We start from the raw sequence: 22,789 nt of genomic DNA, 5'->3' as shown, positions 1-22,789 counted from the left end.
TAAGTTACAATTCGTTGGCTTTAATGAATAAAACTGATCAGTCTTTCTAGGTTTATATGGATCTATAGGTATTACGCTTCTAAGCGTTCTGCAGACTCATACTTGAGACTGTCATTTAAGTAGCTGTTGGTGGCCTCTGGAAAGGTAGCCCTTATGTGAGTCAGGTCTCCTCTTATTCCTCAGCCAAGCAGAGCAGTAACCCCAGCTAATGTACCTGTTGATGAAGGAAACTTGGTAGAATAACTTTGGAGTTCTTAGGGTCACTCTAACTTCCAGCATTTTAGGAGTGGGAAAGTTCTTTATACTTCCTGCAGGGACAAATTGGCTTGCTCAGGAGTTCTCCTGTGGGGACTGAGTATTAGTGAGCCACTGAACTGTGGTGTGAACCCCTGTTCACTGAAGAATTGACTTTCAAGCTAGTCTGAAACCTCAGGAAGCTGGGAGTAAAGGCAGGAGGATAAGAATCTTAACAAACAGCCTTCATGTCTACTTCTAGGGATAAGTATTGACTGCCTATGCTGCATGACAATACACTGACTTTAAATAATCCTGTTTAGGTGAATCCAAGTCGTCTGCCTGTTGTTATTGGGGGACTGCTTGATGTGGATTGCTCTGAAGATGTGATAAAGAACCTTATTCTTGTAGTGAGAGGTCAATTTTCAACTGATGAGCTTGTTGCAGAGGTTGAGAAGAGAAACAGGTATTAAACTTTTGCAAGTCTCTTAACGCTGCCAGACTGGTAACAGTAGTACTGCTCATCTGTCCATGCATGCCCTCATTACACAGGTACAGCTAATACTGACAGAACAAGAAACTGATGTTGGCTGGGCAAGTAGCAAGAGTCTGCTTTACTTCTTGCCTGATGTGCGGATCTCCCTTAAGCAGCTTCCAGCTGATAGTTCTTGGCATGTGATGTTCTTCACAGTGTCAGAAAGTTACACCATGTAATGATGAAACAGAATTCAGGTCAAAGGGGAGTACCATAACTCTTAGTTACTGACTGTCCTATACTGAAGCTGACTTCTGTAGTGAAGATATTGTGCAAGTGGATACTTGCTTATTCACTCAGTCTCTCTAATATGAAACCTACTTCCTTCCGTCTAGGCTGAAACTGCTTCTGCCCTGGCTGGAAGCAAGAATTCATGAGGGTTGTGAGGAGCCTGCGACTCACAATGCATTGGCCAAAATATACATTGATAGCAACAACAACCCGGAAAGATTCCTGCGTGAGAATCCTTATTATGATAGTCGTGTTGTTGGCAAGTACTGTGAAAAGAGGGACCCTCACCTGGCCTGTGTGGCTTATGAGCGTGGACAATGCGATTTGGAACTTATCAATGTATGTATGCCAAGGCAGCTGTATTGTGTGTTAAGTTCTAACCTGAGTATTGTGGCATGTGGATTGCTCAGACTGTCAGAAGCATTTATTTCCTAAAAAGTTTTAAGCTAGGAACTAGTAATGTCTCATAGAATAGGTAGCTATTTAATATCCCTCTGCATCTTAGAACTGGGAGACTCCCCTGGACATCCTAGGATAGGAGGCTAATCAAAGTGTCAAAGCCCGAGATTTCTAGCATGCGTCTCAGGCTTCTTTAATGTTGCAATACAGTTAGCTCATCAACTGTAGGCTCAATAGCTGTGGCTGCACTCTGAATAAACTTTGCCATTTGCTAGGTGTGCAATGAGAACTCCCTCTTCAAAAGTCTTTCCCGCTACTTAGTTCGTCGTAAGGACCCTGAACTGTGGGCCAGTGTCCTGCTGGAAAGCAACCCTTACAGAAGACCACTGATTGACCAGGTATAACTGACAAACCAATAAAATCCTTTGCTGTCCCAGCCTGACTTGCTAGCGTGTCACTTAGCTGATATGTCAATGCCTTGACTCTGCCTACAGGTTGTACAGACTGCACTGTCAGAGACGCAAGACCCTGAGGAAGTCTCTGTTACTGTGAAGGCCTTCATGACTGCAGATCTTCCAAATGAGCTTATTGAACTGCTGGAGAAAATAGTTCTTGATAACTCTGTGTTCAGTGAGCACAGGTGTGTAAAGTCAAAATTAAGTCTTGGGAAACTTGAAATTATACTTGGTAGAGGTACTAAATTGCTGTAATGTGGAACAGCAAAGAAACTGATACCTTCTCCAGAGGGAAGGGTGAATTTCTGTTCATTACTTGACATGTACTAATATTTTTCTTTCTCTGTTTAGGAATCTGCAGAACCTTCTCATTCTTACAGCTATTAAGGCTGATCGCACCCGTGTCATGGAATACATCAATCGCCTGGATAACTATGATGCTCCAGACATAGCCAATATAGCTATTAGCAATGAGCTTTTCGAGGAGGCGTTTGCTATCTTCAGGAAGTTTGATGTCAACACATCAGCTGTACAGGTATTGAAAAACATCAGTCTGTAGTATCTCCCTGTGACATGTACATCCTCACACAAGGACTTTGCTGTTAACCTGTGACTTTAGTGCTTAACACCAATTAGCAAAGTGACCGAAGCTGTTCAGTGTTTTTCTCTTCTGAAGTAGAACAGATGTTTTGTATTAAACCCACTAGTAAGTGACACTTTAAGCCTACTGTCACTCTTGCTGCATGGGTTGTATAGAGTAGCCCTTGTTTTAAAAGCAGCTGTGAATCCATTGAAGAAGTAACATAAACCACGGCACAGTGTCTTGTAAAAACTGACCTTTATAGATAGTGGCTGATGATGGTAACCCTTTCTTTAGGTATTAATAGAGCATATTGGCAACCTGGATCGTGCGTATGAATTTGCTGAACGCTGCAATGAGCCTGCTGTGTGGAGTCAGCTGGCTAAAGCACAGCTTCAGAAGGGGATGGTAAAGGAAGCGATTGATTCATATATTAAAGCAGATGATCCTTCCTCGTACATGGAAGTTGTTCAAGCTGCCAATGCCAGTGGTATGGTTAAATTTTATTTAAAGCCTTGCTTTTGGTGTTGCTCAGCTCTTTTGCATGGCCTGCTCAAACTGCAGTTGTATTAAACCTGTGTCTTGATGCAAGTAGAGGAATCTGGTTCTTCAAAAACTGTCCTAAGTGAGAAGAGGGGAAGATAGCGTATTCCATCTGCAGATAATTGGTGGGCTTATAACTGCCTTCTTTAGGTAGCTGGAGACTTCTGGTAGAGCAGGTGCTACTAAGCACGTCTTTGCATGAAGTTAAATACCAGGATTTTAGTTAGGCCTATTGTAAGGTGACCATTAATCTAACATAGTATGTGCAGTATGAAGGCTAGTCTTGATTGCTGGGGAATAGCTGTAGAAATACTTGGACAAGGTAGAGCTGGTAGTATAGCTTCAGCACACATGTTCTCAGTGGCAGGAAGGTGAGTGTTCTGAACTCTGTTTCATAGGAAACTGGGAGGAACTGGTGAAGTATCTCCAGATGGCACGCAAGAAGGCCCGGGAGTCGTATGTGGAAACAGAATTAATCTTTGCTCTTGCTAAAACAAACCGTCTAGCAGAGCTAGAGGAGTTTATCAATGGACCCAACAATGCACATATCCAGCAAGTGAGTGAGACTGAGTTTGTTTTACTGAATCACAGCAGCAGGCTCCTTAGGCCTTGCTAACCACAGGGGTGTTGGGACTTCTCTCTCTCTTGGGTTTTGAAGACGTTTCCATTTTGGTAATGGCTTGAACACTACATGTTTTATGTAAGCATTTGACTGAAAAGCTGCAAGAATAACCTGGTTATGTTCTCCTGTAGGTTGGCGATCGCTGTTACGATGAAAAGATGTATGAAGCAGCTAAGCTGTTGTATAACAATGTGTCCAACTTTGGCCGCTTAGCCTCAACTTTGGTTCACCTAGGTGAATACCAGGCAGCTGTGGATGGTGCTCGGAAAGCAAACAGCACTCGCACATGGAAAGAGGTAAACTTACTGATTGAATAACTTAAGGGACTTCAGAGCTGTAGCCTCTTCAGAAGCTTTGATGATAAGCAATAATATAATTGTCAATTCCAGGTCTGCTTTGCTTGTGTTGACGGAAAAGAGTTCCGCCTGGCCCAGTTGTGTGGACTTCATATTGTAGTGCATGCAGATGAGTTGGAAGAGCTCATTAACTATTACCAGGTAACTAGGCTAACTCCTGTTTTATGGTCATAGTCTAAATTCTTTCATGGTAACTCTGTTGAAAACTGGAAATGTAGCAAGGTTGGCTCCTAACATGAGACATCTCTGTCTTAGGATCGTGGCTACTTTGAAGAGCTGATAACTATGTTGGAAGCAGCACTTGGACTTGAGCGGGCACACATGGGGATGTTTACAGAGCTAGCAATTCTCTACTCCAAGTTCAAGCCACAGAAGATGAGGGAGCACTTGGAGCTGTTCTGGTCCAGAGTCAACATCCCCAAGGTGAAAGTCTGAGGCCTTAAATTAAAACACATCTGTTGGGATTGCCTGTACCTTAGCTTTTGCAGTATCTGCTCTTGGGATTATTAATAGTGCTAAAGCCTGAGCACTGATGTGCACTAATGGCAATACATGTTAACTGGAATTTCTGATCTGCCTTTTGCTTAGGTTCTGAGAGCTGCAGAACAAGCCCACCTCTGGGCTGAATTGGTGTTCTTGTATGATAAGTATGAAGAATATGATAATGCCATAATCACAATGATGAATCACCCAACAGATGCTTGGAAAGAAGGCCAGTTCAAAGATATCATCACAAAGGTATTACTCAGCAAGAACTGTACCTCCTTTCACTGTGTTTGCTTCAGTTCTTTTTCCTTCACTAGTAGCCCGTTTAAATTTCAGAGTTCTTGATAGTACTGCACAATTTCAAAGCAAGTAAACTACAGTAACTAAAGAGATTTCTAGAGACAAGAGTGAGTCTTGGGTGGCTGAGTTGTGCTGGAATATCGAAGATTCTCTGCAGTTATGCTTCTGCTCTGAATGTGCATCCTTACTCATCTCTAGGTGGCCAATGTGGAACTGTATTACAAGGCAGTTCAGTTCTATTTGGAATTTAAACCTCTGTTGCTCAATGATCTGCTGATGGTGTTGTCTCCCCGACTTGACCACACTCGTGCTGTCACCTTCTTCACAAAGGTAATTTTCCTACTGTTCAAATCAAAGAAAAAGTTACAGTTGGAAAAGTATTTAGCTCTAGTGGCACTTTAAAATACTTGGCTATGTCATTGTCTGTCAGGGAAGATGCTGGGAGACCTCTACAGAAAGTTAATTTTGACTTAAATTTATCTACCTGATTCCTTGAAGGTTAAACAGCTACCACTGGTTAAACCTTACCTGCGCTCTGTTCAAAATCACAACAACAAATCCGTGAATGAGTCCCTGAACAACCTTTTCATTATTGAAGAAGACTACCAGGTAAGTCTCATCTTGAAACTAGTGCCTGGAACAGGTGCCAACTTGCATGCTGCATAGTCTGCATATAACAGAAGCAGTTATTCCTGAACTGCAAAGTTCTACTCAAGCTGGTTTCTGTGTCAGTATTAACCTGATGTTCTGTCTGTAATGTCTGGAAGCAGAGGTTTCTCCCTCATTTTCAGTAGATTTTACCTGCTTGCTGAACTTGAGTTCCTTAAGTAAATGTTCTTTGGCACTTCAAACTGAACTAGTGGTGACTAGCCAAGGATTAAGAGGAGAACTGTTAGGAGCTTTCTGAGAGCTTTTTGGGCTCTGGGGATAGACTGGCTGCTCTGAGTGTGATAGATGAGTTCGTATTTAAGGCAAAAAGTGGATGTTAAGGAAAACTCACAGAAAGGGCAGACAGTTATGATGTCTAGTTCTACTGGTTTTGGTGAACAGCTGTCTGGTATTCAGAGGCTCTGAACCTCAGCAATCAGTACTGGAAAACACAAACTGGAACATCCTAAACTACATGTGTATCAAACACTGGCTTCTCAGAAATCTCTTCAGGTCTGGTGAGAATGCTTTATCCTCCTAGAATCAGGAATACAGAATTAAGTTGTATGGAAAATGCTTGCATTTTTGTGGACGCAGTTGTACATTTGAGGTGTGAATAACTTCTTTCTCTGCTTAGGCTCTTAGGACTTCTATAGATGCTTATGACAACTTTGACAACATTTCTCTTGCTCAACGTTTGGAGAAACATGAGCTAATAGAGTTCCGAAGGATTGCTGCTTATCTCTTCAAAGGAAATAATCGCTGGAAACAGAGTGTAGAGCTCTGTAAGAAAGACAGACTGTATAAGGTAAGGCCACCACAGAGGTCTGGTTTAGCATACTTGGCTTCTTTGGAGGCCTGTGACTTTTTTAGCAAAGCTGCATCTTCTTGGATGCCACTAGGTGGCTTCTAATGTGGCAAATCTTACTTCAGAAGTGCAGTAGACGGGCAGGTTTCTTGGAAACAAGTGGTAGACTGTCTCCTGTCTGCTAATGTCAGTGATAGATTGCAGGCTAGTTAAATAGCACGTCAGTATTGATGATTGTACTGTGGTACTTCAGGCTAAACAGGCTCTCTCATGTTGTAGGATGCAATGCAGTATGCTTCAGAATCCAAAGATACTGAATTGGCAGAAGAGTTGTTGCAGTGGTTCTTGCAGGAGAACAAGAGAGAATGCTTTGGTGCTTGTCTCTTCACTTGCTATGATCTCCTAAGGCCAGATGTTGTCTTGGAAACAGCGTGGAGGCACAACATCATGGACTTTGCCATGCCATACTTCATTCAGGTCATGAAGGAATACTTGACCAAGGTAAGAGTATGTGCTTCTCCAATGCTGAAAGCTTGTTAGTCACTGTGGTCTATGCCTTGAGACTGCTTGCTACTAACATTGATTTGGGCTTTGTCAAGTGTCTGTCCATGTCCACCCTTATTTTTCAGTCCATCTGGGGAGAGACTTCGCCCTCTAGGAGGCTGAAACACTTGCAGACTCCACCCTATCTACCAATTACAGAACCTACATCAGTAGTATTTGCCTGACCATGGGCAGTGTCTTAAAGTAACTCCAGGATTTAGGCTTTTCATATGCTGTGTCAGTCAGGAATCTTAGCTCTAACTAAATTCTAGACTGTATACCAAAAAAAGCTTTATAGCTAAATCTTGAGTTAACTTGGTCTGCTTTGCATTTAACTCTAAAATGTGGCTCTGATGCTTAGTGGCACTAATTACAACTCAGCTTTTGCTTGAAGCAACTTAGTTTGGGGAAAGTACTTGGTAATGCTCTGACAGACTGAACCAGATACCAAGTGTTGCTAGCAATATTTGCCCAGCTGAAGCTTTTGGAATACATTCCTTAATGATTAGGACTCCTTCTGTGATAAGTAAAAGCTTAACTCAGACTAGAGTGCCTATCTAGAAGATTTGCCTGGCTGTTACTGCTGAAGGCAGGACTACTCTGTAATCCTATAGCCAATCTGCTATCCTTAAATGTTGTATTTTGGGAGAGGGGGGGAGCTATCTAAGTGGTAACATTGCTTGTCAGATATGCCTGATGTACCAAGCTAATACTAGGCTTCCCTTGAGAGTAGGAGTCTTGGGGTAGGATTCTTAGCAGGTCATGAAATACTAATCTTTAAAGGATTAGTATATAACTGTAGTATAGCTAAGGAAATCAATGCAGTAAGATCTAGCAACAAGCAGAGCTGCCTTTCTAAAGCAGATACTTCTGGTGTATCTTTGGTTTTACTCACCTGTACCTTAATAATTTCTTCCCTGACGCTGTTGTTTCTACCTTTTATATGCTAAATATGGAATTTGATTTTTCTAAGCTGCACCTTCTGAATTCCTTTGCAGGTTGATGCAATAAAGGAAAAGGTGAAAGTTGATTCTTGTTTTCCATCTTTAAGTCTGGAGGACTAAGTCTAAGGATTCTGCATGAGTTTTTTTTCTTTCCTATGTTTACTACACTGCTGCTACTGCTTTTTCCCCAAACAATATCACTAAAGCATATGCAAATTGTTTAACTCTAAAAGTAGCTAGTGCTGTAGGACAAAAGTAGATTGACTTGCTACTGATGAGCTAATAGAGCCTCAGGAAGGGTATGCAGGTGATCGGTTGGATCACAGTCAACTTGGTATCAAAGGGATACATAAGTGCTGTTATTGGACAATCAATCTGACTGGAAGAACCTCCTACAATAAGAAATCATTAAGTCTGGCACCACTCTCTCTGAACCATAAATTGATAAGGCATTTGCTAGTTCAAGGACTGTGATCCAGTTTCTGATCTCTGATCATTACTAATGCGTGCTGACAGTAGGCAGCGTAGATACTAGCTGCTTCAGAAGAGACGTTTTCACTCTTCCTCACTCAGGTGTCCAGTTCTTCTGGTGCTAGTCTAATCCACATGGTGCTCTAGTTCACATAGCAACTTAAAACTTCAGCTCTTAGAGAAAGTCTATGGTTCTGTTCCCTGTAGTAAATTTCTTGTAGTTGTGCAAAGGAGACTGCTTTCCAAGCCCCTCAGCTTCACTAAACTTCTCTTGCTACCTCATTAAAAAAAAAACACACAAAACCAAACAAAACAAAAAGCTTATTGCTCTTGAGGCTTGCCTTCCGCTGTGCAATTTTGCCCTTCCAAAGGACAAATCCCTTAGATTTCTGTCTGTTTCTGTACAAATACCACTCTGATTCTCCTCAGACCAGAGGTCAGCCCTAGTGTTGAGTTTTCCATTAATGTGGTGGAGGAAAGGACGAACAAACTGACCAATAGCTTGAAGATGGACTAAATGCAGACTCCTTTTTGGTGACAAGATGTCTGTAATTACACCACTGGAACTCAAGGCTAACCTGACTAAAATGCGTAGTGTAAGGTCCTTCGGCAGCTAGTAAGTGAGGCAGTAAAAAAGCGTGTGTGTGAAAAAAGGTAATTGAACTGCAGTGTTTGCATAGACTACGCATGTGTAGCAGTCATTGCAATTACATCCCACTATTCCTTAAGCTACAAGGCATTGCTGTGGGCTGCGTGTGGTTTTCTGGGGGGAGCCTGTATGGCAGTCATCTTCAGACCTCACTCTTGCTTCAGTACTTTTGCCTCTTTTTCATGCACACATAACACAATAACATTGAATGCATGTTACTTTTCCTCTGCAGCTTATTGCAGTCCCTGTGGAAAAGCCTTTAAAACACTCTTGCTACAAGTCTGTAGGGTACTGAACCTGGTGATGCTCAAGCAAGTGGTGTAAAAACCATCCTGCAGGCTGGTTTCAAACTTGCGCTTATTGTTGTCAGTATTTGTTTAGCTCTGAGGGGAGGCATCAAAACTGCATTAAATGTCCTGGGCTGGAGACTTTCCAAGTGTGTGTAAGCCAAATGCCTCTGCTGAGTGGCAAACTCTGCACATTTTCCTTGGATTTGCATCTGTAAACTTGTGCTTCTGTGTTGAGTGTGTTGCTATTTGACTTAAACACAGCGCAGTTCTCAGCATGGTGCCTGGAAATGAGTCTTGAAGCACTGGCAAACACTCCTGTGCACTTTGAGAGCAGCAAGCCAGATACTGGTGTGAGGCAACAAAAAGGCTTGTGAAAGCCCAGTCAATGAATGAACTTGTGAAGCTCAGGACTTATGCCACTTCCTGGATGTATGCCTCTAATTGAGGTTACAGATTAACAGGTTCTTGGAACACATGTTGTAACTCACAACTAACCTGAAGAAAGCCATTAGAGCTGCCTGCAAGTATTTGCTAATGTAGCAGTTAAGCTAAGAACTGTTCAACTCATGAATGCTAGCATAGCTGACCCTGTGTAAGTGCAGGAAACCTGTCTTCAAACTCCTTTGTTAAGGAAATTAAGTGAGAGATTAATCTGGTTTGTGAGTTGTCTTACTGTCTTAAAAAGTAATTGGCATGATTGTCTCTGACTTAATTCTAAATCTTACCTCTCAGGTCAAATACCAATTCTTGATTTTATTTTTTTTTTTGTGGTTTCAGTTTCAGGGCCTGCCTTACACTGTAGTAACGCTGAGTTTCCCTGGATTTGTTTTAGTAGCAAGGAGTATTTCATAAGAATAAGTTTCTTCTCCTGCCTTTCTTTAGGGGTGGGCTTAACAGCACAATGGCACTTGCTGTGCAGCAGAGGGAAGCTGGCTAGTCTTGTCTTGTCACTGTGAATTAAGCTCAAACAAGTTGAGTATTTGTGGGTTTAGGCTGACTGCCACACAGTTTTAGAGTGGAAAAAAGCAAGTCTTATACACATGCATTCTCTGCATTTGAACTTAAATTGCATGAGTGAATGAGTTTGGAAAGTGAAATCTTGAGGCTCAAGTGACATGTCGGATGCTATTGCAGTCTGCTGTACACAAATACCAACTTCAGATTCCTTTGCCTCAATGTTCAGGGAAACTCCTCCAGGTCTGGGCATTATCTTAGCAATTGTTCCAACGCCAAAGGTCTCCAACTGACATTGTGCTAAAATCTGTGTCCAAAGGCTGTTGGTTTGAAGTAGTTGGAGCCACACTGACTGATGAGCTTACTTGATGTCGCAGTAGCTCAAGTCCTTTCATTTAAGCTTCAACCTGGAGTGAGCTTTCAAAGAAGTTCCACAAATCCCTCAATTAGGGGTTCAGGAAACGGACAATCTTGACTGCACCAGTACCAACATTGCTACTTGAATTGATCTTAACTTATAAATGGTCTCCTTTTCTTGATGGGTGTTAACATACCACTAAGGCTTTTCCACTTCTCTGCCATGAATAAGTACCTCTTCTTAGAAGAGTTTTTTTAATTGTTGGTTTCCATTCCAGGTGGATAAACTGGATGCATCAGAGTCTTTGAGAAAGGAAGAGGAGCAAGCTACAGAAACACAACCTATTGTTTATGGTAATGCTTTAATTCATGTGTTGTCAGTAGCGTGCTCTGCTTTAAAAACACCACTCTTCTACTTGCGGCTTTTCCAAGGGTATCCTTGGAAATGGGAATGTTCTTTGTGTGAAATCAAGTCTTGAAGAAATGTGTTCCAAACTACTGGATAAAGTACCACTCTAATCCAATTTTAGCAGGAGCGTATGAGCTGCAGGATTTAAGATTGTCCCACCTTATTAAAGAAATGCTTCCTAAAGGAAAGGAGTGTGGAAGCTGTATAATTCCAGACTTCTAGCAAGTGCGTTATTTGAATCTTGCTCAGCTTGCTTTGTCTGTCTTGGGTATTTCCTTTGTACTGAGGTTATCCCACTAATTCTAGTAAGAATGTGACTTCTATCCAGTAATAAAGGAGCCTTTGCTGTATAGTTGACAGCTCTAGTCTCCACACCGCGAAGCAGTACAAGAAGTGTGGAATATTAGCAATAAAGCCACAGGGTGTGATGTTACAAAACCTAGTTCTGAGTCCTAATGTGACAAGAGCCTTGAGGGCAGGGGGGTTGGAGCTAGATGATCTCAAGGTCCTTTCCAACCCTGACTATTCTATGATTCAATAAGTAATCCAATCAACACTGTCTGTCAAAGCAAAAAATCTTGCAACAGTTGTGTGTGCACTCTTAATGTTCTTAAAATGTTTGGCTGCTGGCTACTGTAAGGGTGAACCAGGCTGGAGCTGTGTCTTGGCCACCCTATAAAAACTGCAAACTGTTGGGCTGTCTTACTGAAGTGTAAGTGTCTGACTATCAGCTGCTTATCAGAGTAGTGAATGCAGTTTATGAGAATGTTCTGGAAGGTGCCTCTGCTTCAGTGCTGCAGGGGTCAAGCCTTTGCATCAGGCTCACTCTAGCATAGGGCTCTGGCCCTCAGCAAGGCAGAGTTACTAATGCAATTGGAGCAGGAAGTGCTGTTTTAAGAGCCAGACTGACTCTGGGACTGGGTGAACTTGCTGCTTCAGGAGCAGGAAGCTGTTCCTTTCTCTCTCAGCATCAGATGTCTAAGAACTTAAACTTCTTACCCCAGAATTCAAGAATCTGGGTCCCGGTACTTCACAGTGTAGTATTTGTAACCATAGAATCTGTCATCCTGAGGTTTTGTGGGAAAATGGCCATTCTGGCTTCTGAAGACCCCAAACCAGGTCAATAGGGACTTACTGTTAAGCATACAAATGTCTACAAGGAGGTTGCAGGCATTCTGCTGGCTGATCTCTCGGTACCAAGGAATAAAGATGAATCCATTCTGTCTTCCAGGTCAGCCCCAGCTAATGTTGACAGCAGGACCCAGTGTCGCAGTTCCTCCACAAGCACCTTTTGGCTATGGCTACACCGCACCCCCATATGGGCAACCGCAGCCTGGCTTTGGGTACAGCATGTGAGATGCAGCACAAGTCAGTTTGGAGCTAGTGTATTTTCTTACTGAAACTTCCACCGTCCCTCCCCGCTTTAACTCATAACAGGGAAAAGCAAGAGTTCTGCCTCGTGTTCTTGTAACCTTTACTTCATGAAGGACTGTTTTTTCTAGCGCAAACTATTTGAATCACTTACGTTAAATCTTTTTTCACATTCCATGTCATTTAGACTTTAAAAGGGGAATAGTTTAAACGACTTTGTTCAAGTGGGCTTTTGCAGGACTGCTTATTACCATTAAGTCTATTGTGAAGATTCTGATTTGCACTCTATAGTGTTACACTCTAATATTGAATCTTAAGTTCATTGTATGTGAGCAGCTTACAGTATGTACTGTCTATTCTAAACAGCATTTAAGTATCACTGTATATTCGGAGAAAGCTAAAGTGAAGATTGTATTTGACCTTGCAAGACCGCTGACAAGAGACAACACTAATCAGCATATCCTGCCTTGGTTGGATTGCATAGCTCAAAAAGAATTTAAAATGCGTACAGACAACCTTGCCTGACTTAAAATGAGTACAAGTTGGTTGGAGTTTTTTTTTCTTAACCTATGCAGGTTTTTCCAGTTATGCATATAGAAAATGCTAGTGTCTTTTTGCTCACTCCATATGTAACAGATGACCTTATGTTGTGCTGTATCCTGTGCTTTTGTGGGACATTCCATTCAGGAACAGAGCACCATGATTCCAATCTGTGTATTTACTAACCCTGCCCTGAGGTTTGTGTATGTTGGATATTGTGGTGTTTTAGATCACTGTTTTGAGTGTACAGAAGAGAGAATTCAAGCATATTGCTGTTCAGTTTTGTTTGTGCAATTTGAAATTACTCAGTTTAAAAAATAAATTACTGGACTGTGGACATGCTGCATAGTGGTAGCTTCACTTTACTGTTTTCAAACAGGACCTTCAAACTCAAGCCAAGTATTACAGTGCTAGTACAGGACGTGCAAGTGCGTACATTCAAAGGTATGAGGGGCCATTAGAAGAGCAGCAATGGAGACCGGTAGTGGTGTCTTGCACTGAGGGGGTGATACAAGAAAATATGTAATGCTTTTTCTATAGAAAGATTATGCCAGAGAGAAGAAAATAGCACTTTTCAATAGTTGGCTGCATTGTGGCCAACTACAGCATATTTGACCAGGTGATAGATTAGGACTGTAGTAGGGTATGTCAGTTAAATTGAGATCATGTTCTAGGTATGTAAGTTGCCTTAAACATATTTAGCTTCAAATAAAATTGACTTAAATGTTTCTCTATGAATACTGTCATATTTGAGTGTAATGAGCCCTATTTGTGGTAGCTGTAGGCACTTCTGTCTCTTAACCAGGAGCCATCCTATTCTCAGTGTCAGGTTCCAGCTCTGTAGCTGCATCTCCTTCCTGCTTCCTCCTGTGAAACCTGAACTGAGGTTTTGGGGTCCTGTCAGTGCAACAGCAGTGTCATGATGGGTGTTGGCACCTGGAGGCAACTCGCCTGCCGCAGGCTCTAAGTGTGTGTAGGCTTTTGTTCAGTCTGGAGCAGAAATCTACAGTCAGTAGTCTCAGTCTTTGAGAAGTATTATGCCTAAATAAGAGGTGCAGTACAAAAACCTGTTCTGTTTGTTACGCTTGCTTATGCTTGCATTTCAGCTCCCCTGAGTTTGTGAATTTGACTGATGGAGGCAAATCCTTCTATTTTCTTCTACAACCTATTTCACAACTGTGAGACATGGCTAAAAGGCTGTAAAAGTGCAGAATTCTCACAAAATAGCTTTGTTCAAAAACAGTCTCAAAGTCCCCCTACTTACAAGTGCAGGGAACCTGCCTTTTACTGTGTTTAAGCTACAGTGGAGCTGCAGAGTGGATTTGCAGAGCCATGATCAGTGTGCTCTGAATTCTGCCCAACACCTGCTGTGATGGCGTGCTTCCTTATACCCAGGAGAACCTGTTAATCCCAAGTAAAACATGATTTAATTTAGTCCCTGCAGGACAAGCTGTTTATATGAGCTTATTCAGCCTAGAACTTGGCTTAACTGCTTGCAGATTACTGCAAGTGCAGCAGCTGCATGGACAGATCCAGAAAGGAGCAAGGCTTACAGCTGTTCCGCAGACCTGATTATAGCCTGTTAAGGCCTCAGTTGCAAAGCCAGTTTAACTTGGCTACAATCTATTGCATCAGTTACTCAATGAGTAAGGAAGGTGGCTACATACCCCCAGTTGTACGGGTCAATTTTAACTGCTTACAGCAGCTCATCTTTTCCAAATTAAAGAATTTCTCTTTAAAAATACCTTCTGTTAAGGTAGAGAGGAGGAACCTGACATTTTTGCATATGGGACAAATTAATTTAAACTTCACAAAGGCTTTTCTTCAGCCATTAACCTAGAATAAAATCTTCAGTTGCACGAATCTTCAATACACCAAGTTCCTTCTTATAGGTATCAAAAATGTTGCTGGCTTTACTTCCCTCAACCCCACTGAGCCCAGCATCTTTTTACCCACCTTAAAATGAGGAAAAGCTGGAGAAACAAACGTGGAATCTCTTACAAAACCTGGTTATTTTATTTATAATGAGAGAACATATGAGTAAAAATCCATAAACCTGGATTTTAGCTCTACATACCAATGTGTTGAGACTTCTTTGGTCCCCAGTTAAAAGAGTTTTAGATGACCAGAAACTTTATCTACCACATCAGCTGGTCCCGGTCCAATCCCAAGGACAGTCTGGGAGCCTGGAGCTATCTGAGTACGACCCGCATCTTGGATTAAGCTCACAGTCAGTCCAAGGTGTTTTGCATCAGCCAGGAGCTGGATCAGTGTCTCCTCATCTGGAGCTCTGAGGACCACTTTCGGTTGTCCACAGTATTCCCACTGCTTCAGGAGCTCAGGGTTTCTTCTTTGCACTTGCTTGTAGGCAGACACAGCGGCGTGGGAACACTGTGCTGCTACTTTACCCTTCCCCATCTTCAGATCGTTGCGGACGATCAGCACCATCTTGAACTCCCCGGACTCGCCCATGGCTTCGCTGCCCAGGCTGCTGCTGGCGGCCGCGCTGCCTCCCACCAAGGGCTGCCGGAGGAACCTCCCCCGAATGCCCCATCCCAGGCACACACCGCAGGCAACTCCTGCAATGACACTGAGGAGGCCGGGCTGGGAGAGGGTATCCATGACGGGACCCGGAGACTGACTGTGGAAAGAAGGGGAAAACAGAATTTAGTCGGGTTTGCCAGTGGGTGAGCGCGCACCCGGGTGCGTGGAGACAAACGGTGCTCGTTACACACGCGTTGGGGAAGCAGTTCAGAGATGCCTTCCCGGGTACGTGGCCACAGCCGCTCCCAGCGACAGCTCTAACGCCACAGCACCCTGACGGTGCGCGAACAACGTCTCGGGAAGCAGAGCAAAGAAACAAACCCGCGAATCACGCGAAATTCACGCTTAAAAACGCTGGGAGAAGCGGTAAAGCGCCGAGGGTTTAAGGCAGAGCCCACGTTCACCTCAGGGCCCCTGCCCGGGGTGCGGAGCGGAGCCGCATCCAGCTCGGCCCCACCGAGGGCTGCGGCGGCAACGGCTGCGCACCGGAAGCGACCGCACCGGGGCCGCTGGAGCCTGCGGCAGGAGGGGGCGGAGGCGAGGCCGCGCCAGGCCCCGGGCCCGCTCCCAGCGCTCACCTGCCCCGCGCACACCGGGCACACCACACCACGCCGCCGCCGCCGCCCGCGGATGACGCTACCAAAGGCGGCCGGGAGCGGGAGGGCGTGAGACGCGCCGGAAGTGACGAACAGGGGGTTAGGCGGGAAGGGGCGGGCTTGTCCCCGCCCACACTTCCTCGTTGGCCCGGGCCCAGCGGGAGCCGCCGGCTCGGAGCGTGGTGAGTGCGGCGGGGCCGGGCCGGGGCTGCCACAGCGGCGGGGGCCCCTCGGCAGCACCCGTGGCGCTTCCCTCGTCCCGCCCCTTCAGCTCCAGCAGCGGGGCCGCTCCCCTCACGGCCACCCGCGCCCGGGGTCGCGCTCTCTTCCCCCCTCTCCTCTGTCTCCGCGGTGACAGCGCGCTCTGGGCCGGGCCGCGGGGCGGGAGTCCCGGTCCCGGGGGGGTGGCGGCGGCGTCCCGGGGCACCGTGACCAGGAGGGGTGGCGAGAGAGGCCCAGGCAGGAGAGCTGGCGGGAGCCGCGGGTGAGGCAGCCGGGAGGTGGCCGCTGGCTGAGCGCTGGGGCGGGGGGAAGCCGCCTCAGGCCCTTGAAGTGCGGGAGGAAGCTCGTCGCTGCTGCCGTTCAGGGCGATAGCTCCGCTGCTGCTGCTAATTCATCCCCTGGCCCGCCGGAGACCTGCTGTGCTCGGGGCGTTTCACCTGAGGCTGGACAAAACCCGGTGACTGCACGGTGAAATCGCCCTGCTGTGGCCCAGGGGACGGTGCCTGATGACACAGGGAGAAACTCATCCTTCTGGCTGCGGAGTCAGGCGCTGATGGTCTTTGTGTGCTTCTCCAGTAGAAATGTGTTGTGTTTCCCTCTGAGCCGATGGTTGCATCTTCTGCATCGTGTTCCTATAGACTGCTGTTGCCTTCTGCAGATTTAGGCCCAAATCCATGTAGACTCTCGATGTCTTATCCCTGTTGACCAAAGTTAAGGACCTGGATGTGTTTGTCTGGTTCCTAATTCTCTGGCCAATGTCATCTGGTGTTTGCAGAAGATAATATAGCACTGACATTCCCGTTTTGTTCTAGTTTTGACCCTTAGATGTTTGGCAAGTCATTTAGGTGACCTGAGGGAAGGGCTAACAAGTTTGTTTGATGGTGACTCTTTATTTACAAAGTGCTGTGAATCCAGGTTATCTGCTTTGACCTGCACATACATCACTTCCTCAGGGTTCTCTCCTGTCCTTGTGTTCTCTGGCATATGCTTGCCAACAGGTGGGTGTCCTGGTTTAGTCAATGTTAGTGATATGGGTTGAACACTCTGACGTGGAGGAATACTACTCATTTATGCCTTGAAGCATATGTGTTCTGTTTGAGCAGTGGCTTTTGGTGCAGTTTTACTGCTAGGACTTACGCTCTTCTGAAGTTGTTTCACCCTGGTTCCTGCCAGATAGGTTGACTGGGGTTTCTCATGTTTTATACCTTTTTACCTTATGATGGCATAGGCAAGCTCTTCTTAGTGCATTAAGTTTGCCTATCAAAATGGCCTTCAGTATGTCTGTCCCCTTTCTTTCAATCCATTATTTCTGCAGCGTGGGTGGACTTGTCTTTATTCCTTATTGGTCATAAGTGACAGCTGTAGTGATGGCTTCATCCCCTGGTTTCAGATGAGAGGTTGGAAAAACAGGTTTCCAGTCAGTCGATGGGAGATGAGCACTACTTACTAATTTGGGGTAAGCTTCTTGTCCTACTTAACAGCCGAAATCCATGGTACTTGTAGTTTCTATGGGAAAGGATAGGAGGAGACTCAGTAACTTTTAAGTGGGTAGTGGTAATGAGGAAGGTGAGTATACTGGAAGCAAGCCTCTTAGCTGCAATGTCTGTACTGTTCCCACCCTGAAACATTTACCCTGTGCTTGTCTTTAAACATCTTTTGAATGTCAGAAGTGTTTAGAATCATAGAACAGTCAGGGTTGGAAAGGACCTTAAGATCATCCAGTTCCAACCTCCCTGCCATGCCCCCCATGGGCAGGGACACCTCACACTAAACCGTGTCACCCAAGACTCTGTCCAACCTGGCCTTGAACACTGCCGAGGATGGAGCATTCACAACTTCCCTGGGCAACCCATTCCAGTGCCTCACCACCTTTACAGTAAATAATTTCTTCCTTATATCCAATCTAAACTTCCCCTGTTTAAGTTTTAACCCGTTACCCCTTGTCCTGTCACTCAGTCCCTAATGAAGAGTCTGTCCCCAGCATCGTTATAAGCCCCCTTCAGATACTGGGTGGCTGCTATGAGGTCTGACTACATCTTGTGAATATCTCTCCTTAGACTGTTCTGTGTAAATAGTGCGTATTTTGAGATCTTATTTCTTAACAAGTCTTGGTTTTAAAACAGAAAACTTACTGATGTATAGTAAGAGTAGGCCAGTTTTTCTGGTATAATGGTGATGGGAAATGTACTACTACCTGCAGAGTAGAACTTTAACTTCTGGTACTTGTGGAGAAGTGTGAGCTGGATGGACTTTGCTATTCCATAAGAGCAAAGGGCACAGCCTTGAAGCTGTTCCAACACTGAGCTTTTTCTGTTCCTGTGGCAGGTTGCAGCTGTAGTCATGGGGCAGGACATTGCTGGTTTTGAGGCTGCACTGTCCACGTGGACCCAGGAAACAGGAATATGTTGTGTTGAGGCAGGCACTTGTTCAGTCTATTTCAAACTTCTTAGAAGAATTGTCTTCTCTCCTACAAGGCTCAGAATTAGCCTCAGCATGTGTGTGGTGAATTTGAATCTGTATTCACATTTGAATGGTCAAGGCAGCCATAGTGTAACCTGAATTGGTTACAGTTAGAGACTGATACCATCTATGAAAAGCACAAGTCATTGTCTCAGGAGCATGTTTCAGCTACAGTTTTCTGTGGGGCTTGGCAGTGACTTCTGTTCATTCCCTTTCATCTGTGCTGTACTTCCTCTTTCAGAAGAAGCACTCTGGATAGAACAGCTGGGCAGGTTCAGACATCTTTTTGTGGGGACCCTGTCTCCCAGCACTTACAAGATAGTATAAAAGGCAGAGTTCTTGCCAAATCTACACTGTGCACAAGCTGCTGGAGGAGCCAGGTGGTGATGCTTAAGGCTGGGTTTATACTCTTACGTTTCTAACTCTTCATTCTTTCCCAGCCAAGTTTTTGCAAGGCTTTTTTTGTGCAGGGTGTGTTGTCCTGTCACAATAATTGTGACCTTTATTTCCTCTGTGCCTTTTGGAAGCTTAGGGGGGCTGATGGCAGCGTTTGACTGCCACCTGAATGTAGAATGTTGTCTAAGTGCTGTGAGACAAACATCTTGGCAGGTAGTATGAGCATGGATTTGTGTATAGCCCTTTGGAACTAAGGATGTGAAAGGTACTTGTCCAGTCACCTGAATATTAAGCTATGGTCTTTTTTTTGTAGTGCTCTGTGGTTTCTCTCTCCAAAACTTTTCTCTCTGCTCATATCAGACTTTTCAAATCATCAGTTTTGGTGGAAGGGCTGCTTGGGCATACATGTCATGCCCTCCCCAAGAGGTACCTTATCATAGCACTGATCAGTGCTGTGGTAGTTCTTGTCCCTGACTCCCTGTTTGAGAGAGGGCTTGAAGTACAGTGTACTATAATGCTGTCTCATTCAAAATCTAGATATGGTGAAGCTGGGCGCTTGGGAAAGTGAAGTTAGTATGGCAGCACAGCAGTGATTCTGAGGAGGTGTCCTGTGGTGGTCATGGGTCACCCCCTCAGCAATGTGTTTCACCCTTGCTGCTAACCTTGGAGTGCTTTCCTCAGGAGCTAGTTGAGCAGCAGTGGAGCAGTCTTTTTCTGTCAGCTGCAGTCTGCACCCTAGGCTTGCTGCTTCCTGCCAATGTAAAGAGCACGGGACTGATCTGCGAGCTGGTTATAGCATGGGATGCTACACTGATAATATTCACATTCCCGCTTATTGCCATTTCCTTTTATTTTATTTATTTTTAAAGTTTCAGCAAGAGATCACTGCAGAGACCCAAACAAAATGAATTTTATCTTTCCTACCATCTTCTGTGCCTCTTCATCTATAATACTGTGTGATGACTCTACTGTATTATTATAGCACCCAATTCTACTGCTGCGCTCTACATAGGCAACCATCAATATTCATGATTCACCTGAGAAAGTCCACCAGAGAGAGCAGCTTAATAACCAGTGGCCGTAAACAGGAGGGGCAGAACTCTTAGTAACCTCAAAAGAAAATGTGTGGCACCCCTGAAACATGTGTTGTAACAATATTAAATCATTCTTTCCTGAAACACCACCCAAAGTCTTTTTTGAAAACTGGAAATTTTAGCTCCAAATTGTCAGATAACTTTTCTGAACTGGTATTTGGCTAAGAATTGGAAAATAGGTCTGGTGTAGACAGGCATAACCCACAAAATGGAAACTTGTCGTCTTTAACTGAATTACTTTTCCTTTGAGGGATTAAACTATTTTAGTTAGAAAAATATTTTTAGTATGGGAATAAATGCACTGATATCAAAGTCACCCATTATAGTGAACTCTGTGGAGGTTTGAATGTCTTTCTGATGTGTCCTAATTTATTTTAATTGAATGCCTCCCATGAGTGTTAAGGACTGGAAAAAAATCAAGCAGTTACATTTTGTATTTCCTGTCATTTTTAGGGAAGTTATTAACCTCCAAGTTAGGGACTGTGCCAGTTTTATATCACATGATGAACAGTGTTATCTTACTCTGTAGGGACAGAAGGTTTGGAGAAGCGGTCACTTTGGTCTTGAATGTCTACAGAGCTGAGGACGTAGTTGTCTGTTCTACTGGCTTCAGATATAGAAGTAGTGAAGAGTGACATAGTTGTACGGAGCTGAAAGGGTATGTAATGTTTCACAAGACTGATCTCATCCTTTACCTGAATGTATTCCTGTGCCAGGCAGTCTTTGACTTTTGAAGGGAAGTGTTCTCCAAAGTCTTACTTTGCCAAGAAACTGCTAACTTAGTCCCTTTGAAAATTGTTGCCTGAGCAGAGCATTTGATGACTGAAACCAAACTGTTACAGATGTGTATCTCTGTCTAGTTTAGTGCAATTACTATCCACCTGAGAAGGTCTGGTTTTTTTTATTCTTTTGTTCTCTTTATTGTAATTGAAGAACACAGAATTGATTCTATGAAGAACAGTGATGTAGATAAGGAAGAAGGGAATGATTATCAGAAAGGCTGGGGAGAAAGAAGCAGCAAGATACCAGCAGGATTGGAGCATTTGGCTTAAAATGCAAGAAATGACAAAATGGTGTGTTGCTAAGGTGGCTGGGAGAAAACGTCAGCAAAATGGTCTGAGTATAAATCCGGGTCTAGCAGCTGTGTGACAAGTAACTTTGATGGAGATGAGAGTCAGAGTCCTAGGGTCTCTAAGTGAGAAGTGGTAAGCGATTCAAACAGTGCTTGGGAAAACATTGAGATCATTAAAATAGTTTAATTTTAATTGTTCCAGCACACTGGAAAGGAGTCCTGAAAAAATCCTTAGTATAGAACATGAGTCCATGTTTGGCACCTATGGGTGAGACCACAAGCACCCAACTGCCTTCTCTTAAGCTTTTACATAAGTGCACCCAACATTTGGGTGCTCCAGCAGGCTCCCCAGAGCTTCAGCAAAGAAGAAGCTTTTGTCCTTTTCTCTGATTACAGAGTGTAGAGCTTGCGGTGCCTAATTTTGGTACATTCTCATGCTCTAATGGCTTGTTTTGCTTTGTCTCATTTATGCTGTGAAGTGCCAGTCACAGTTGCCATAAGCCTTTTTTGTTAACCAACTTACATTTTTGACTAGTGATAATTGTCTTTTTATACTTAACGTTATGGTTTGCGCTAAAGCTGAATAGTGCATTGTGGGCTGTTTGTTCAGCCCTACAAAGAAGTTCTTGTGTGAGCACAGCTCTAACAAATGATCTAAGCAACCCTCAAGCAAAAACTGCTCTAAGTTGTTGTTTGGTTTGGGTTTTTTTTCTCTTTTAAATAGTTTGGGTTTATGTTTATTAAACACTTATATTATACTACTCCATGTATTAAGCAAATTTATATTTAGATATGGGCTCTGTATTTTTCAGCATTCATAAGAAGTGAAGTTCTGTTTAGCAAATAGAATTTAATTTCCTGTTGTGAGCTATCATGGGTTTGGTATAGACTTGAGAATGTGGACTCAGTTAATGAATGATAACTCCATTTTGGGTCAGACTCCCACTCCCATTGATCTCTATCAGAAGACATTAGTGATTCAAATAGGCACCAAACAGAACAGCAGATTGAGAGCCGAGCTTTCTGGATGTGCATCCTCCAGTGCCCTATTCTAAGATGCTTTAAAAATAATCAGACTTCGATAAACCAAGGAGTTTTCTCTGAAACCAGTAAAATTTGGTTTCTTAATTGCAGCCCATTTAGACTTGTCATGTGATACGTATCAGATAGCCTAGTCATCTTTATATCTAAGTACAAGTTTTTAGAGCTTTTCTGCAGAATGGTTGAACTTTAAGACCTCCTTGACAGCTGTTCACTACACAAGTGTGCAAAGGGATTATGTGTCTGCTTTGCTGTCACTGTTGACTTGTGTACTTGAGGTGGAGTTATGCAAAACTAATCCCAGAATAATGCCTTTCTAAGCAGGCAGGGTAAAACTGGCTCTATTAGTTCAGCTTGGGAGAGCTGTAATATGTATGTAACAGTGCACCTGAGATCCCTAGAGATTGATGGGGTTTATGTGCCAGTAAGATGTTTAATGGATTTCTGTGGAATTCAGTTCATGGAGAGGAAGCGTTGTGCACAGCCCAGATTTTAGCATCAAACAGGGAGAGCAGTTTGTATTAGTAAATTAACTTTCTGTAAATGTAATTAAGATGAAAGCAGAGACCAAACCAATTGAGACTTTAATTTTGAAGGCTGGATTTGCACAAGGAAAGAAGATGGATTTCAAAATGAGGA

At 43.8% G+C, this 22,789-nt stretch overlaps 3 protein-coding genes and 1 long non-coding RNA gene across 5 annotated transcripts in view; 2 read left to right on the top strand and 2 right to left on the bottom strand.

Annotated features, from left to right (window-relative positions):
• CLTC (clathrin heavy chain) overlaps positions 1–13,453 on the top strand; it is a 33,628-nt gene extending 20,175 nt beyond the window's left edge. The window contains exons 16-33 of one of the 2 annotated variants that reach the window (XM_062617143.1): positions 558–700; positions 1,105–1,339; positions 1,675–1,797; positions 1,894–2,039; positions 2,206–2,389; positions 2,732–2,924; positions 3,376–3,533; positions 3,731–3,895; positions 3,989–4,096; positions 4,211–4,378; positions 4,544–4,693; positions 4,940–5,071; positions 5,240–5,350; positions 6,027–6,197; positions 6,477–6,698; positions 7,739–7,759; positions 10,684–10,759; positions 12,046–13,453. In XM_062617143.1, coding sequence (XP_062473127.1) covers positions 558–700; positions 1,105–1,339; positions 1,675–1,797; positions 1,894–2,039; positions 2,206–2,389; positions 2,732–2,924; positions 3,376–3,533; positions 3,731–3,895; positions 3,989–4,096; positions 4,211–4,378; positions 4,544–4,693; positions 4,940–5,071; positions 5,240–5,350; positions 6,027–6,197; positions 6,477–6,698; positions 7,739–7,759; positions 10,684–10,759; positions 12,046–12,170 — 2,631 coding nt within the window. In that variant the 3' untranslated portion in view covers positions 12,171–13,453. The remainder of the gene's footprint in view (positions 1–557; positions 701–1,104; positions 1,340–1,674; positions 1,798–1,893; positions 2,040–2,205; positions 2,390–2,731; positions 2,925–3,375; positions 3,534–3,730; positions 3,896–3,988; positions 4,097–4,210; positions 4,379–4,543; positions 4,694–4,939; positions 5,072–5,239; positions 5,351–6,026; positions 6,198–6,476; positions 6,699–7,738; positions 7,760–10,683; positions 10,760–12,045) is intronic. The other variant, XM_062617144.1, reaches the window with a different exon arrangement.
• Positions 1–14,549, bottom strand: LOC134162854 (uncharacterized). The gene is made up of 2 exons (XR_009964466.1): positions 14,014–14,549; positions 1–214 (listed from the first exon to the last, which is right to left on the bottom strand). It is a non-coding gene; the product is annotated as an uncharacterized LOC134162854 (long non-coding RNA).
• A 164-nt stretch (positions 14,550–14,713) lies between these two features.
• PTRH2 (peptidyl-tRNA hydrolase 2) lies at positions 14,714–15,395 on the bottom strand. Its single transcript, XM_062617142.1, has one exon. The coding sequence runs from the start codon at positions 15,345–15,347 to the stop codon at positions 14,832–14,834; it is 516 nt and encodes a 171-aa protein (XP_062473126.1). The 5' UTR covers positions 15,348–15,395; the 3' UTR covers positions 14,714–14,831.
• Positions 15,396–15,955: 560 nt separating this feature from the next.
• Positions 15,956–22,789, top strand: part of VMP1 (vacuole membrane protein 1) — a 67,183-nt gene continuing 60,349 nt past the window's right edge. Inside the window, exons 1-2 of the mRNA XM_062617159.1 lie at positions 15,956–16,047; positions 20,567–20,695. The gene's annotated coding sequence lies outside the window, so the exon portion shown is untranslated. The remainder of the gene's footprint in view (positions 16,048–20,566; positions 20,696–22,789) is intronic.

This window comes from Pezoporus occidentalis, unplaced genomic scaffold (genome assembly GCF_034315485.1).
Source record: "Pezoporus occidentalis ecotype Australia unplaced genomic scaffold, CSIRO_AGI_Poc_V1 ctg192, whole genome shotgun sequence".
Taxonomy (NCBI): domain Eukaryota; kingdom Metazoa; phylum Chordata; class Aves; order Psittaciformes; family Psittacidae; genus Pezoporus; species Pezoporus occidentalis.
This window is presented reverse-complemented; position numbering and strand designations above follow the sequence as displayed.